This window comes from Protomyctophum bolini, assembly GCF_963924005.1.
Source record: "Protomyctophum bolini genome assembly, chromosome: 22".
Lineage (NCBI taxonomy): Eukaryota > Metazoa > Chordata > Actinopteri > Myctophiformes > Myctophidae > Protomyctophum > Protomyctophum bolini.
In genome coordinates, this window is record NC_137883.1 from 29,237,467 (window position 1) to 29,255,990 (window position 18,524).

At 43.0% G+C, this 18,524-nt stretch overlaps 1 protein-coding gene across 1 annotated transcript; it reads right to left on the bottom strand.

Annotated features, from left to right (window-relative positions):
- Positions 1 to 660: 660 nt before the first annotated feature.
- Positions 661 to 12,538, bottom strand: LOC308309756 (sterile alpha motif domain-containing protein 3-like; the record flags this gene model as incomplete). The annotated part of the gene is made up of 9 exons (XM_080755672.1): positions 11,772 to 12,538; positions 10,498 to 10,635; positions 10,007 to 10,099; positions 8,483 to 8,749; positions 5,299 to 5,316; positions 3,017 to 3,100; positions 2,387 to 2,533; positions 1,077 to 1,202; positions 661 to 678 (listed from the first exon to the last, which is right to left on the bottom strand). The coding sequence occupies exons 1-9, from the start codon at positions 12,459 to 12,461 to the stop codon at positions 661 to 663; spliced, it is 1,581 nt and encodes a 526-aa protein (XP_080611798.1). The 5' UTR covers positions 12,462 to 12,538.
- Positions 12,539 to 18,524: the final 5,986 nt, after the last annotated feature.

Here is an 18,524-nt window from a genome sequence, read left to right on the forward strand (position 1 = left end):
GTTTTTCACAATGCTGTACCTGTACATCTGTGCGACAATAAACACCTTGAACCTTGACTCCCATTGTAACAATTATGGAATGCGGAAGTGCTCATTCTATCTCAATGGGATAGTTCCAATGTTTGGAACTATAGCCCAAAGGCACCCGCTTTGCGGCATGTCTCCACTCTTACTATTCCACTCGGTGTATATAGATGCTGAGTGGCATGTGCCTATTGTAACATGAAAACACATGCCATGATAAGTGTAACTGTATTATTTATGTCCTTGTATGCATCTCCTTTGTGTGGACATAAGTAAATGGTTAAGTGCAATATACAGATGGACAGGTTTACAGCCAGTGAAGGACAGATCAGTGTGTAAAGTTGCCCGAGGGCCAAGTCTCGAAAAACAGTCAGCGATGCTAGGACCTGTCTGCCCCACAGTCTGTGTGGTGTGTGCGTGCGTGCAATGTCCTTAATCAGAGTGTGTGAGTGTGTGTGTGTGTGTGTGTGTGTGTGTATAGGGCATGGGCTGCGCCGTGACAGAGTTTTTACCAGAGCATTCTTGTATTTAATAAAAACACTATTGCTACCCTGTACAACTTGACTACAGGTTTACGCCAGCAGTAAATAAAACAGTACTTACGAAGCCCCTCCGTCTGGCAGCCTACCGATGACCCTAGTCCTCTCTGACTACCTGTCAGTGGGAGAGGAGAGTGTTGTCTGATGAATGAATATCAACATCCTAATACAGGGGGGGTCTAATTATGACAGGCACCCCCCCCCCCCCCCAGTCAAAAAACACTCCGTTTGAAATAGACACTCATGGCCCTAGAATTAGATCATCCTTCCTGGGATCAGGAAGCATCAAGCATCAAGAGGGGCTCCCAAAACGATTTAGCTCTCCCCAAATTGAATCCAATATGAATCACCTCTATGAATAAGTAGTACAAAAAAGCCAATCTAAAAGGTTTTGTTTAAAAAAATATATATAGTCTAGTAGGCTAAATGTAACTAAAACTTAAAATATAATTAAAAAGATATATATATATATATATATAATATATAAAAGCAGTACAGACCTGAGTCCAGCACCTGGCCCAAAAGCAGGTTCTGTGGGAGGGCGTCCAGCACACCTTCCACCGGCGTGCGGCACACAGGGCAGGCTGGCTGGCTGGAGCTCAGCACCTTCTCCTGGAGGCACCGCCGGTGGAAGGTGTGCTGACAGGGGAGCATCTTCACATGGAACAGAAGCAACAGAAAACCTCATGACTTTCAACAACGGACCGCTTTTGTCCCATAATCCGATTAGTGAAACAAAAAATGAACAGAGTATGTAAGATGTAGTATGTGGATGTTTAGGTATTGTCATTCCTAAATACACAATGAACACAGTCTGTAAGATGATGTCATTCTAAAACCTGTGTTGCTGCTGTTACAGTACATACAATGAGATGAGAGATGAGATTACATTTATTGTCAATGTACAGTACAAGTACAGCACAGCGAAAGTTTGCAGTTTGGAAGCACTCGTTTTTGTTAACGGGTCGCGCTGCTGCCTCCTGCATTATGTGCAAATTCGAAACAGGTGGAACGCAGGGCATTTCAGTGACGTACGACGAGTGCTTCCAAACTCCAGCACTTAGAAAAATAATCACTTGCAGAGGATGTCTTGACAGAAAGTAGCTCATAACATCTCTATGGTGGATTTTTATGAAAAACAAGCTCGGCAGATTGAAAGAGGATAATTCAAGCTTGGACTACAGCTGCAATGTTGGTGAGTTTAACGTTGTTTGAGACAAGCAGATAGCAAACCAAAAAAGATGAGTGGGGAGTCAATGGAGGGTATTGCAACTCTAGATTCATCCCATTATTAAAAAAATCTAGAGTTGCAAATTGCGGCTACCTACGGCAGTGGTACCCAAACCTTTTCATGTTAGGACCCCCAAATTGACACCAAGTAGCCCACATTCTAAACAACAAGAATCCCAAAGGTCATCGGTAGATATAAAGGATTGGAAAGAAGTCAGAGGATTTGTAACCTATGTAATGAAGCCAGAATTGGAGATGAGTATCATGTTTTGTTGGAATATAAGAATACTGGCATTATGAATTTCAGGCAAAAATACCTGCCACTTTATTTTTTTACCTACCCTTCTATGTTTAAATTAATTACTAAAATCTGAAAAACAAAAATCTATAAATTGGGTGCTTTTCTGAAAAATGTTCTTCCACTGTACAAATAGGGGAAGCCTTCCGATATGTCTATGTATATCGTGTAATCTGTAATGTATTGTATACTTTCGATTGTATACTTTTATGAATCTGTGCTCCAAACCATGTGATCATGTTCGTGAGTTAAATAAATGATGAAAAATGATGATGATGAGAACTTTAATACATGCCTTAGCCGTCCTGTCGTTCTGCTCCAGGCACACGGCACACTCCAGCAGGGGTTCCAGCCAAGCAGGGAGTGGCCGGGCGCCCTGCTGGACGGTGCTGTTGGAGGAGGAGGAGGAGGAGGAAGAGGCGGCTGAAGACATCTTGCGCGTCTGTGGGAAAGGAGAAATAAAAGAGCCTGTCTTTATAGGACATTCCTCAAACTTGATAAAAGTATAAATTCATCATATACAGGTCCATCTCAATTAATTAGAATTTTCGTAAAAGTTCTTTTTTTTTTGGTTTCGTAATAGAATTGAGTGTCATTATCAACACCAATAGCTTATTCTAAACTGGTATCAGCCCGTTTAGCCCGACTTGATACCTGTATGTCAAGCTATTTAATAAAAATTTGAATCAACTCATACTGTATCTCTGCTAACTACACATCCATGCAGGGGTCAGATCAGCAGTGGAACAATGAATTCCATCATCAAGTGTAAGATCATTCAAGAAGTAATCCCATCAAGTAATCCCATCAAGGCCCCAAATATTTGGGACCAACCTTTCTTTACTTCTGAAAACACGTTTTTCTTTTTTTACAAAACATTATACCATGTGTTTCTCCTTATATTAACTGCTCTTTCTCACTGTACCTTAGAGTCTCCAGGCACAAAGCAGTTGATATAGTTGTTGATCTGCTTGAAGGCAAAGCCTCTGTCCATCAAGGTGAAACAGCGCTGCAGAATACAGGAAGATGTTGTGTTCATTTAATATTATTATTTGTCATTATTATATTTACAGTATGGCAACCACAAAACTACAGTATATTCTCTGTCACGTTCTTTGTACTATATAAATTATTATTTTTACAATCCTTGTATGCATGTATAAGTATAACGTGTAAATCAGGGGTTTTCAACTGATTATGAACCAGGGACCACCACCCTGACTGAGAATCAACCTGGGGACCACTGTTGTGTTGGGAGGGGGGATATGGGCGTGGTGTGGGGGGAAAATTAACCTTCCATATTAAAATCATGTTGCTGTTCATTGTAACTTACTGTATGTATGAGCAAGCAGACACATTTAATAAATTATGGGCACATTTCCTTATAATGGTGACTCAACCAGGCAAAAAAAAAAAGAAAAGAAAAAAAGAAAGGCTTCTTCCAGGCTATAGTCAAAGGTACAGCCGACCTCGAGAATAAACACCTCTATGGTTTTCATTTACAACAATAACATCAGGGGTGTTAGCTGAAATGTTAGACAACACAGAATCATCATTACACAGGTTAAACATCCTCGGCTTCACAGTAGAATGCTTATAAAGCATGATGGAGGACCTGAAAATGGAAGAGATGTCTTTCGATATCAAATCCACTATTCTGTCATGCCTACATAATTATGTAAAGGCCCCTGTAAACATGGCAACCATTTAAGATGTGGGACATGGTTTCAGCTATTTGTTCATGGCCATGATGGATAGTGAGGAGCATGATTGCCTGGAAACCAGATGGAGAGATTAAGTTTAGAAGGTAGAACCTGTAATCTCGCTTTCAAAGTAAAAACAACAATGCACTCATCAATGGCAACATTTTTGAACACAGAGAACTTGTGAGTATTGGCATACACAGCCAGGGACATAATAAAATATTCACAAAAATATGATATTATATTCACATTAAGTGACACCACAAAATGTGATCTATCACACAACTAGTAGCCTAGTCACCCAGTGACTAGGGAGAAAATAGCATATCTATTCTAGGCTGTTTCTGGCTCTTCTTTTACATGTATTCATAAAATGTTTAAAACAAAAATACTAAAATGAAATTGAATTGCCATGGTCCATTACTTTCTCTGAACAATATTAGACCAGTGTCAATGTAAAGGACTGACTTTTCATAGATATAATCCATATTGAAAGACAATTTAGTGGGAAGAAGACAGAAATGATGTGTCCTTGGATCTGGAGAGGGAAGTCTGGAGCTCTCTGGTGGAGCTGTTGCCCCCGCGATCCGAATACGGATAAGGGGTTGAAGATGGATGGATGGAGTGTCATAATCAACACCAATAGCTTATTTTAAACTGGTATCAGCCCGTTTTGCCCGACTTGATACCGGCAATAGCAAGTCAAGCATGTATTAAAAAAAATAGAATCAACTCGTGTTGTGTTATTGGCCTCCTTACACAGGTGATCCAACAGCTTTAACCATTCAAAGGTTCAAGAAGACAAACCATGCGGGCGCATCGTCGACTTTCATCTTTACTTGAAGATTTACACAAATTGGTAAAACTAACAAATACAAAATACAAAAATTACCGAAACCCATGCGTGTAAAGTTAATATTTTGGCCGTGAGGACGATTTTTTCGGAGAATTTCGGTACAGTTTTCACACTGGCGTCTCACTCTGACCCGCTCTAAGTCGAGATTTTTGCTCAGACCACACACACTTTGATAGCGGGCAAACCGTGAAACGTATTCGAATTCCGTCTGAACCACGACAAAGTCGATGGCCTCGTGTGCTGTTTGAGGTTTAAATCGTGTTTCTACGTAACAGTATGCCAGAGCAATGTGGCTCCAAAGTAACGTGTCGTTTTCTGTTTTTACCCGCGTTTCCCCATTGACTTTGCATGGGGCATTTTTCGCGTCGTTTATTGCGAATTACGTCGGCACGGTAACCCGAAATGGAAAGAAAAGCACAAGCACACCATTCCCGGCCGAGCCGCACGTTTCGATGTATATATTGTGGGGCTTTGGTAAACCGTGCGGCCGGCCATAGCGGTCAAAGTTTTTGGAACATAATTAATTAAGTATTGGTTGCGCGTTTCAAACTGTGTTTCTGCCATTGCATGGCAGGCACCCAGAATAAATGATATAGCATTTACATACACACTATGACACAAAATCACAAAATTATACAATAAACTTACAGATGTGGCCGTCTGCTTCTGGTCAAGAGAAAGGCAGAAAAGACACGTGAAAGACAATATGTCTGTCTTGAGAGACTACACACACTGCAGCACACTGAAACACACCAAGCTGAATTATCCAACTAATTAGGCTGCTAAGAAAATGAGTGAGTTGCAAATCAAAACACGCCAGCAGGTGGCAAACTTTTCACGTGAACACAAAGGTTACCGCACAGCTTTAAAATATCATTCTACTGATCTCCCTTTGCACAATGTAGTAGACGGGACTTCTCATTTTCAGGTAGATTGTTTTATTTTACTCAGTCAGCCATATCACTACTCATTTTTTTCATGAAAAAGGTCATAGCTGGGTAATCTATTTTCAGGCAAATTGTGTTAATTGTATTTTATTTTACTCAGCCATAACAATTTATTTTCTGTTAACCAACTTGCTGGCTGGCAGGCAGGCAGACAGCTACTCATAGACAGGCAGACAGACAGCTACTCATGGAGAATTGGACAGGCAGGCAGTCAGACAGCTACTCATAGACAGGAAGACAGACAGCTACTCATGGAGAATTGGACAGGCAGGCAGACAGCTACTCATGGACAATTGGACAGGCAGGAAGGCAGACAGCTACTCATAGACAGACAGACAGCTACTCATGGACAATTGGACAGGAAGGCAGACAGCTACTCATAGACAGACAGCTACTCATAGACAATTGGGCAGGCAGGAAGGCAGACAGCTACTCATAGACAGGCAGACAGACAGCTACTCATAGACAATTAGGCAGGCAGGCAGACAGCTACTCATAGACAGGCAGACAGACAGCTACTCATGGACAATTAGGCAGGCAGGCAGACAGCTACTCAGACAGGCAGACAGACAGCTACTCATGGACAATTGGACAGGCAGGCAGGCAGACAGACAGCTACTCATAGACAGGCAGGCAGACAGCTACTCATAGACAGGCAGACAGTAAGACAGCTACTCATTGACAGACAGACAAATAACTACTCATGGACAGACAGACAGGCAGGCAGGCAGGCAGGCAAAGAGCTACTCATGTTATGTTATAACAGCTACTCATGTTATGTGCAATAATTTGTGCAGTTATGGAAACAGCTCTTTGTGTTTATGCAAGAAAATGTAACACATTTATTTATTTACATATTGTGTGCATGCACATTGTACTTTGATACATTTTGCGAAAATAAAGCAATTGAAAGAGAGAAGTTATCAAGTATCATTAATGTCGTAATTTTATCTACTGGCCCCTGGCCCCTTGCCATTTTTGTAATGTGGCCCACAGGTAAATCTATTTGAGTATCCCTGAGATAAACCACGTGCAACCCAGATTTGGCTCGGTTGTGGCTTCCCTATTGGATTAATCTATATCCTGGATGAGAGCGGCAGCCAATCACTGCTGACCCGCCAACTGGAGAGTGTAGTGGCTGAGGGTTGAAATACTCACAGAAGGTTGGTGACCACCTGATGACCTCTATTCCATGCATTCAGCCATTAGAAATGGACTATAATTGCAGCTTTGATGTATTTAAAAAGTAATAATATTCTATTACTTAGAATGAAGAGTAATATATTATATTATATGTTATATTACATATTGCCTCCCCCAAATGTGTTTAGTCAGCTTCTTCTGGTGTCGTAGCAGCAACAGCAGTAAGCATCATGACATGCAGCCTAGGATATAGATGTTTCTTATACTGTCTGGTCTAGAGGTTATCTTTATTTAGCAATGATATACAAGTATATCTATAATACATTTTATTGTAAACAATGTAAATGCACACAGCTACATTTTTTTCCTTCTTTTTTTACCTATCAGGGGTGATGCGCGCGCAGATCAGATACACCAACGGACCGTTGCGGAAACAACGGACGTGCGGTTCGAACATGCGCCGCTCCCGTGCGTGCGGTTAGGGTTTGAGGTACAGTAGGTTGTCGGTCTAATGACAGTCGGACCAATAGTATGTCACTCTAGGCTAAAGCCCGTATTAGGGTCAATATTTCAATGAATCACATATACATGTACACTGTGTGATTCATTGACCCTAATACACAAACACTAAATACATCATTGGTTTGATATTGTTGCTATCAGGTGGAGGCCTCATAATATTCAAAATGCTTGCTTTTTATTATAATTTTTTTTTGCTTTTAAAAGATAGCTGATCTACAAGCTCACAGCGCGGATGTGACAAGTTGTGAGCTTGTACATCGGGTATTTTCACTACTTTTGCGTGACAATTTCCTACGATGAAAATATGGCCTTAAAACGTAAAGGTTTGGAAAATGAAGATACAAGGATATAACCCGCCCGACAGCAACAATACATTACACGCACAGACTTCAGTGTGACTTCAAATGGAACGTGCCTAAAAGGCAACAAAGCTTATAAAACTTTAAAAAGGTGCACCAAATACAAACACGTTTATACACACATACAGTATGCTGCAGCCTATGCTGCCACCTACTGTAAGAGCCTACAGTAATAAGTGACGACGAGCATAAATAGTGCGCATACATACAGACCGGATTCCATGTCAAATTGGTTTGGGGTACTACGATGCATTTTGTCTTTTCATATTGTACTCCCATCAATGCGTATGTAACAGACTTATACTGTATGAGTATATACTTTGTGTGTACTTGGTGTATGAACAGTGTGTAAACAGTGTGTTTATATAAAAGTATATCAAATAAAAGCACACCGACAGTACAGCAAATATTATAAACGTAACAGTAAACTACTGCTAAAGATAAAGTGCTTTGTGTAGAACTATTTACAAGCCCTTTTACACGGTCAGCTGATCTGTGAATAACAGTTAAGCATTATGTTATACTTTAGCTGTTGAAAAATAGCAGATCTACAAGCTCATAGCGCGGCACCGAGTGCCGCGCTACGAGCTTGTAGATCTGCTAATTACTTTTTTTTTTTTATCGTGAAAATGTGTTGCAAATATTTGAATATATATTCTTTCAGAGCGAACGTTTTTAACTCAAATCTTTGCTTCCGAGGGGTTACTGGAATAACATAATTTTCAGATGGGGGGGGGGGGGGTCGGTGGACATGAAATATTGAGCACCACCGATACAGAAACATGAGGTATTTCAGAAAACTGTCGAGGATTTCGACGTCGAAGTGAAAACGCATTCTAGCTGCTCTTTCAAGGATTGAACCTTGGGCGGCAGTGCACTTCTACCCAGGTTGAGCATCACCTGTTGTACGAAGTGGCATGTGTTTTTCATGCGCGTCGGGTATTCCAGATTGAGGGCATAAATCAGACCGAAGAGAAGACAGAAGGCCTGAGGCAGGTCGGCCACCTCCATCACCACACTCCCTTCCAAGATGATCCCCACTTTGGATGGGCCGGGCTGGGGACTTTTAGAATCGATGCTGAGGATTCCCACTGGTGTCTCACTGTATTGAGAAGATTCACTCACATCCTAACGGAAAAACAAAGGACAGGACATAATCATACCGTTAGATCAGTGGTTCCAAAAGTGGGGTCCCCCAGGGGTACTTGAGGAGGGAGTTCCAGGGGGGGGACCCAGCTAAATGATAATTTGGAACCAAATGGACCCTTATGGGTCTGTAACTCAGAGTGTACAAATGGAACCAAATGGACCCGTTTGTACACTCTCAGAGTAAAATTAGCATTGATTTTATAATACAAATTGGGGGTCCCAGAGCTAGAAATACATAGACTAATGCATGCAAAACTGGGGGGGTCCTTGAAATTAAACGGGTTGAGAATCACTGCTAGAGATGTAAAGATCTTCTCTTATGGGGGTCCCTGCAGGCATGTATTTTCAAATGGGGGTCCGCGGGATAATCAGTGTCAATTTGGGGGTCCTTGACATGAAAAGGTTTAGGAACCACTGCGTTAGATAATGCTGTGCAAATATATAATCTAAAGAATTGCACAATATACACGGCACATTCATTATTAAAAGGACTATAATAACTTGAAAAAAAGACAACTTGAAACATTAATTCACGCTTTTATTTAGTCTAGATTAGACTACTGCAATGGCTTATACCCTGGCATCGACCAGTCCTTGGTCAGACGACTGCAGCTAGTCCAAAACGCTGCCTCCTCACAGGCACAAAAAAGCGTGACCATATCTCCCCCTGTCTTGGCCCTCACTCCACTGGCTACCTGTCAAATTTAGGATTGATTTTAAAATCTTGATAATTGCTTTTAAATCCCTCAATGGACTGGGTCCCCTCTTACTTGGCAGAACTACTTCAACACCATAAGCCGGTCAGAGCCCTGAGGTCAGCGCACCTCTCACTATTGACCCCCAAAACAGCCCTACTTAAAACCAGGGGAGACCGTGCTTTTACTGTGGAATAGCCTTCCTCTTTACATCAGATCCGCACAGTCCATTGAGACTTTTAAGTCTCTGCTTGAAACCCATTTTTTGAGCACCTCTTACCGTAGTGTCTAATATATTCATATGTACCCACTTGACATTGATGTATTGATTTTATTTGATTGTATTGCACTTTGGTCGATGACAGTCGTTTGTGCGTTATGAATAAAGTTTGATTTGATTTGATAATACCGATAATAAATGTACTTTTTTTATGAAATGAGAAATATGGTTTGCTACAACTTGGTATCTAAGATAATCAATCATCTGATATTTTTATTCTTAAAAACACCTGCAGCATTTACGACAAATTAAGTTACTTACGGAGCAAAACTTGAAGAAGACAGTCGGATCGTCCCCCAAGAGGACTGGCAGTCCGCGAAGACAAAGAGACCTGACAGCTGTTGGCTCTGTGGCCTGGAAGGCAGGTGGGTAGGCAGGCAGTAGGCAGGACAGGCAGTAGGCAGAGCAGGCAGGCAGGGAGACAGACAGGATTTTCACAAAACAGAGAAAACGTATCCAAAACAAACTGATATTTCTTGTCTAACATGTCGAACATGTCTTAACTCATGTTGATTCATTGCGACAGCACGTCACATTTACTATGACATCATCAGGGATCTGGGGGGCGTCCCCATGTATGGGGAGTTTGAGTGACTGACGGGAAATGTACGATTTCACGGGGGTGGGGAAATGATAAGGATAGAGGACATATGAGAATAGTTGACATGAGAAGTCTGACGTTTTCAAATGATAAAAGGAAAAGGAACAGAGATGGAGGGAAGAGAGGAAGTAGACTAGTGTAGACAACTCACCTTGGTCTCAAATAAAAGGTGAGTCAGACGTTTCTTGTTCCCGAAGAGGTCGATCAGCCTCGAGGACAGCTGGTCCAGCGAGGCAAAGAAGTCTTCTTGGAGATTTCTCCCGACCAGCCTGGAAAACTCGCACCAAATCTGAAACATAAAACATACTGTATGAGCCCATGGATAGAAACCTGTAACCCTCAGATACTAGATTTACAACTGATAGTAAATTGGCAAAAGCTAAAACCAGTACTTAATTAAAAGGGGACCACTTCACCAATTTTCAACCTATCTTCATATAAATTGGTCCTCACTAATGTTCACGATAAAATGCCACAATTTTCTTCTACTCAGTCTGTGCCTCATGGAAGGGCTGTGGGCAGTTCAGAAACCCGTCCACCAGTGACATCGGACCAACATTATAACAATTTACAATTTAGGCATTTAGCAGACGCTCTTAATCCAGAGCGATTTAAATTAAGCAAGAACATAAAAGCATGGGAATACATCACATAAAAGCATTTATCATGAAACATGCGTAAGCTAAGAAAGTAACAGTGGAATATCTATATAATGAAACTATACATATAAACTATACATATATACTACTATGCTATACATATGTACTATGACGTGCTATGACTACATACAATGCAATTATAGTGCTGTCTACATAACATGTTATAAGTCTGTATCAAATGCTATCTAAGTCTACAGAAATGCTATCTAAGGGGGTGGGGTAAGTGCTATGGGCCATGATGGAGTCTGAAACGGTGGGTTTTCAGACTACGGCGGAAGATTGGGAGTGATGCTGCAGTTCTGACTGCAATGGCAGAAGGGAGAAGACTTTGGGACGTGTGGAGCGTTGTCCCGGCGTTTTTAGTGAGGGTACTTCCAGCTTCCCTGCGTTGGCTGATCTGAGTGCGCGGGAGGGTTTGTAGGGTTCAATCATACTTGCAAGATATGGGCGAGCCATACCTTTGGTTGCTTTGAATGCCAGCATCAGAGTTTTGTATTCTGTGCGGGCAGCGACCGGGAGATTATGAAGATAAGTTGAAAAGTGATGCAGTGGTCCTTTAACAGAAATGTATTTTGTACCATGATGCACAAATGCATTTTGAACATTATATTTCAAAAACACAAGGCCACACAGTCTATTTATTTTGTAAACATTAAAAACTTGTATGTACAAAGATGCTAACGCACACCAAAGTGCTTGTAGTGGTGCCGGCCCGCGGGAGAGAACTGCAGAGGGAATCTTGAAAAACATTTACAAAAAAACTTACCTGGCTTTCTGTGAAGAGAGCTGGCCATCGCTGTAACACCTGGCTGATGTCAGGCTCGTCTTTGACGATGTCTTTTCTCCTGAAAGCAAACGTGATGTCCATCTGTTTCTTAACGAGGTTCCCATTTGGGTTTTGCGTCATCATTTCACCGAACACAGCCTGGCGAATTTCTTCCATTTTTGGCTCGTGCTTCTTTTCATAGTGGGGCAGGAAATTCAGCTCCCCTTTCCTCGCCTTCTTGATGCCTTTGTGGGGAGGTTCACGGCCCTTTCCGCTTCCGTTTCTCCCACGTTTACCGGCATTGACGGACACATCAACCCGACCCATCCGTCGCATGTCTGTTCTGTAATTTCCCATCTTATAGTCCAGACTGAACTTCCATGACATCCAGCTACACTTTCCAAGACACGGGTGTCTTTCCAGTAAGGCCTTTGCAACCGCCTTGCGGTCCTTTTGGCCGGGGTACGGATCAAACGCATACATGGTCTGAGCCAGTGTGTGCAGGATTTTGTGTTTCAGCTCCTTCTGCATTTTGAGGCAGGTTTGATCCTGCATGTACTGCAGGTTACCTTCTCTCAGTCTGTACTCAACATCCACACCGAAATAGGGAATCGGAAATACCTCTGGCCACGCCGAGTTTCTAACTAGAGGGGAGTTGGACCAGATATCTCCGTCTTCCTGGCTGTACATGTCACTGGAATTATCCTCTGCAGTTATTGGATTATCGCAGACAGGTTCTTCCTTGGTTGGATGATTTAAAACAGGTCCTGTGCTGGTTGGATTATTGAAAACAGACCCTGCAGTGGATGGATGATTTAAAACAGGTCCTGTGCTGGTTGGATGATTTAAAACAGACCCTGCAGTGGTTGGATTATTTAAAACAGGTCCTGTGCTGGTTGGATTATTGAAAACAGACCCTGCAGTGGTTGGATTATTGAAAACAGACCCTGCGCTGGTTGGATTATTGAAAACAGACCCTGTACTGGTTGGATGATTTAAAACAGGTCCTGTACTGGTTGGATTATTGAAAACAGGGCCTGTACTGGTTGTTGGTATCTTTTCCAGCTGAAGTGTTGGTATTCTTTTCAGCTGAAGTAGAGGGACGACACGCATGTGGGGGGTGTTGGTCGTGGGCCCCCTTGAAGAATTTCTGGAGTTCAGGCAGTCAAATGCTGTTCTGGTGGGGGGGGCGGGGAGGGTGCGGGAGGCTGTGCGGTTCCCCGTGAGAATTACAAAAACTCGTCTCTGACCGATTGGACTATATGAAACGGGTACTGCAGTGGTTGGACTTGGATTATCTAAAACAGGTTGTGCAGTGGTTGGATGATCTAAAACAGGCTGTACACTGGTTGGATGATCAAAAACAGGCTGTACACTGGTTGGATGATCAAAAACAGGCTGTACACTGGTTGGATGATCTAAAACAGGCTGTGCACTGGTTGGATGATCAAAAACAGGCTGTACACTGGTTGGATGATCACAAACAGGCTGTACACTGGTTGGATGATCTAAAACAGGCTGTGCCGTGATTGGATGATCAAAAACAGGCTGTGCACTGGTTGGATGATCTAAAACAAGCTGTGCACTGGTTGGATGATCAAAAACAGGCTGTGCCGTGATTGGATGATCAAAAACAGGCTGTGCACTGGTTGGATGATCAAAAACAGGCTGTGCAGTGATTGGATGATCAAAAACAGGCTGTGCCGTGATTGGATGATCAAAAACAGGCTGTACACTGGTTGGATGATCAAAAACAGGCTGTGCACTGGTTGCATGATCAAAAACAGGCTGTGCCGTGATTGGATGATCAAAAACAGGCTGTGCACTGGTTGGATGATCAAAAACAGGCTGTGCCGTGATTGGATGATCAAAAACAGGCTGTGCACTGGTTGGATGATCAAAAACAGGCTGTGCACTGGTTGGATGATCAAAAACAGGCTGTGCACTGGTTGGATGATCAAAAACAGGCTGTGCACTGGTTGGATGATCAAAAACAGGCTGTACACTGGTTGGATGATCAAAAACAGGCTGTACACTGGCCGTTGGTATCGTTTCCAGCTCAAGTATAGGGATGACGTGGATGGTCGGCTTCTCTGGCAGCTCTTTGAGATCGTCGAGGTTGCACAGTCCCCAACCGGGGTCGTCGTATTGCAAGGAGAAGTTGTTGTTCAATTGGAGAATGCCTTTGAGCCAGCCAATCAAATCGCCGACTGTGTCGGGTCCCGGTGTCATCGTCAGCTTCCGTAGATCTCCCGCCGAGAGATACATCCTCATGGTAAATGGGCCTCGTACAGGATTTTGCGGGGGGATAGGGCCTAGTACGGCCATCTGCCTCGAGGGAACAGTGTCTCGTACAGGCGTCTGCGGGGGGACAGGGTCTCGTACAGGCATCTGCGGGGGGACAGGGTCTCGTACAGGCATCTGCGGGGGGAAAGAAATAAGTCATTTAGCACAGGGTTTTTCAAAGTGAGGTCTGGGGGTCCAAGTAACAAAACATTATTTTATATAACGGCACACTCCGTTCTGTTCAACCCCCATTTTCTATTTAGGATATTAAAAAGTAGCAGATCTGCCAGCTCACAATGTGTCACTGAGCTTCTAGATTGGCTTGTAACATTTTCAATAATTTACAAAATAAATGTGTACAGTACATATTTGAGTAGGAGCCCCGCAGCCAGATACATCCTTGACATGAAAAATCACACCCGTGTGAATTGAGTGGTGCAAGTCCGTGTGGGGGTCCCCGGGGAGCCCGCGGAGATTCCAGACCCACAGGGTGCCAGCCCGGTCCCGGCGAGCCACCCCGCGTCCGAAATAGTTGACCCCGTGTGGGGGTCTACGGAACATCCAGACCACCAGGAATGCACCCAGGGGGCCGTTTCCGCCTTTCCGGCAAGCCGCCCCACGTCCGAAATGGTTGAGTAATGGTGAAAACCAAACAAGCTATTTTCGTGCATGGACAGACAGACAGACAGACAGACAGACCCAGGGACACACATACGTAGCTGTGTGATGGAGTGGTTGCACCACTCAAAAAAATGTATGAAGATAATGGGAAAAACTCATTCAACGCTGAGGACAAGTTGGTAAGATCTTAAATGCTCACAGTACCATTGAAAAATACTAGTATGAGGCCGAGTACTGGTTCTTATATGTCTGTCAGCAATACCCAAGATGGTGCATCGGTCAGGATTAGTGATTCACCGAATATTCGGCCGCAGAAAAGAATAGGCAGAAAATGGCTAAAAAATGCATTTTCGGCCTATTCGGTTTCGGCCCGAATAGGCAGAAAATATATCACCGAATAGTGTATGCAATTTATGCATTCAAAAGAGCTGAATAAATGTTTTATGGACCCATAAGTGATTATTATTTAAGTTACGTTTTGCCATAACCATTTATTTTGCCATAAATCAGGTAGCTTTAAGGTACGGCCATGACAGCAATGGTAGGAAAAAATATATATATAATATTAATCATATTCGGATATTCGGTTTTCGGCCGACTGTTTCCTATATTCGGTTTCGGGCCAAGAATTTCCCTTTTCGGTGCATCCCTAGTCAGGATGCAATAATGGACAGAGACTTGACTTCCAGTATTCCACAGTCTTTATATTCAGCAGTTCTGCAGTAACAAACACAATTAATCTATAATTAGATTCTGGTAATTTGACAAACAAATAATAAATATCACTCCATACTATATAATGGTAATAAATCACACCATATATACTGTATGCTGTAAAATAGGCTATATCATCAATCAGACAAACCAAAAAGTCCTATCCGACTTGTGCACCAGGGACACTAAGAACTACATCCAAACAGGAAAGTCCTATCTGATTGACAGCCCATACATCCAAACAGAAAAGTCATCCCTCAAAAAGAAAAAAATCACAGCACTCCATCGTTAAATGGTTATCCAGTGTGGACATGCTGGTGTCTCTTCAGATGACTTGCCCGACTGAAACTCTTGTCACACCGTTGACAGACGAAAGGCTTTTCTCCAGTGTGGACACGCTGGTGTGTCTTCAGACTATCGTACCGACTGAAACTCTTGTCACAATGTTGGCAGGGGAAAGGTTTTTCTCCAGTGTGGACACCCTGGTGTGTCTTCAGATGACTTGCCCGACTGAAACTCTTGTCACACCGTTGACAGCCGAAAGGTTTTTCTCGAGTGTGGACACGCTGGTGTCTCTTCAGACTATCGTACCGATTGAAACTCTTGTCACAATGTTGGCAGGGGAAAGTTTTTCTCCAGTGTGGACACCCTGGTGTGTCTTCAGATGACTTGCCCGACTGAAACTCTTGTCACACCGTTGACAGCCGAAAGGTTTTTCTCCAGTGTGGACACGCTGGTGTGTCTTCAGACTACCTGACCGACTCTCCCTGGCCTCCTCCCAGTCATCACTGTCAGTGTCTGTTGTATCAGAGTCTGATTGTGATGACTGGCCACAGGCCACAGGCTCTGCTACACCCTGGTCTGCAATGAAAGAATACAATAAGGACTTTAATAATAACGACTTTGATGTGACAGGAATAAAGACTTTATTAAAACAGAGAGAGCGGGGAGTTGCACCACTCAGTTGACACAGGTGTGATTTTTTTATATAGAGTATTAATGTATTTTAGCGCACAGTATGTGTTTGACCACAGCCTAGAGGAAGCCTTTATGACCTAGCATTGTAGTGTCTGTTATAATTGGCAGCCATACCTACAGTATACCCAGAGTAATCTAGTAAGAGAGTGGCGACACTAGCCGAGCGCACCACCCAAGGCCCTCAGAAGGGTGGTGCGCTCAGCCGAGCGCATCACTGGGTGTCGGCTGCCCAGCATGGAGGAACTGTACACTCAGAGATGCCTCAGGAAGTCCCTGAGGATCATTAAGGACCCCACACACCCCCATACAGTTTGTTTCAGGCTGCTGCCCTCGGGGAAGAGGTACCAGAGTATCAAAGCCAACACAAGCAGATATACTGATCTGAGTTCTTTAAACTTTTATACTTCGTATCGTTATTTAATTATTTACTTTTTTACTTGTGGAGCATCAACCAACCAAAGTTTTTCACAATGCTGTACCTGTACATCTGTGCGACAATAAACACCTTGAACCTTGACTCCCATTGTAACAATTATGGAATGCGGAAGTGCTCATTCTATCTCAATGGGATAGTTCCAATGTTTGGAACTATAGCCCAAAGGCACCCGCTTTGCGGCATGTCTCCACTCTTACTATTCCACTCGGTGTATATAGATGCTGAGTGGCATGTGCCTATTGTAACATGAAAACACATGCCATGATAAGTGTAACTGTATTATTTATGTCCTTGTATGCATCTCCTTTGTGTGGACATAAGTAAATGGTTAAGTGCAATATACAGATGGACAGGTTTACAGCCAGTGAAGGACAGATCAGTGTGTAAAGTTGCCCGAGGGCCAAGTCTCGAAAAACAGTCAGCGATGCTAGGACCTGTCTGCCCCACAGTCTGTGTGGTGTGTGCGTGCGTGCAATGTCCTTAATCAGAGTGTGTGAGTGTGTGTGTGTGTGTGTGTGTGTGTGTATAGGGCATGGGCTGCGCCGTGACAGAGTTTTTACCAGAGCATTCTTGTATTTAATAAAAACACTATTGCTACCCTGTACAACTTGACTACAGGTTTACGCCAGCAGTAAATAAAACAGTACTTACGAAGCCCCTCCGTCTGGCAGCCTACCGATGACCCTAGTCCTCTCTGACTACCTGTCAGTGGGAGAGGAGAGTGTTGTCTGATGAATGAATATCAACATCCTAATACAGGGGGGGTCTAATTATGACAGGCACCCCCCCCCCCCCCCAGTCAAAAAACACTCCGTTTGAAATAGACACTCATGGCCCTAGAATTAGATCATCCTTCCTGGGATCAGGAAGCATCAAGCATCAAGAGGGGCTCCCAAAACGATTTAGCTCTCCCCAAATTGAATCCAATATGAATCACCTCTATGAATAAGTAGTACAAAAAAGCCAATCTAAAAGGTTTTGTTTAAAAAAAAATATATAGTCTAGTAGGCTAAATGTAACTAAAACTTAAAATATAATTAAAAAGATATATATATATATATATAATATATAAAAGCAGTACAGACCTGAGTCCAGCACCTGGCCCAAAAGCAGGTTCTGTGGGAGGGCGTCCAGCACACCTTCCACCGGCGTGCGGCACACAGGGCAGGCTGGCTGGCTGCAGCTCAGCACCTTCTCCTGGAGGCACCGCCGGTGGAAGGTGTGCTGACAGGGGAGCATCTTCACATGGAACAGAAGCAACAGAAAACCTCATGACTTTCAACAACGGACCGCTTTTGTCCCATAATCCGATTAGTGAAACAAAAAATGAACAGAGTATGTAAGATGTAGTATGTGGATGTTTAGGTATTGTCATTCCTAAATACACAATGAACACAGTCTGTAAGATGATGTCATTCTAAAACCTGTGTTGCTGCTGTTACAGTACATACAATGAGATGAGAGATGAGATTACATTTATTGTCAATGTACAGTACAAGTACAGCACAGCGAAAGTTTGCAGTTTGGAAGCACTCGTTTTTGTTAACGGGTCGCGCTGCTGCCTCCTGCATTATGTGCAAATTCGAAACAGGTGGAACGCAGGGCATTTCAGTGACGTACGACGAGTGCTTCCAAACTCCAGCACTTAGAAAAATAATCACTTGCAGAGGATGTCTTGACAGAAAGTAGCTCATAACATCTCTATGGTGGATTTTTAT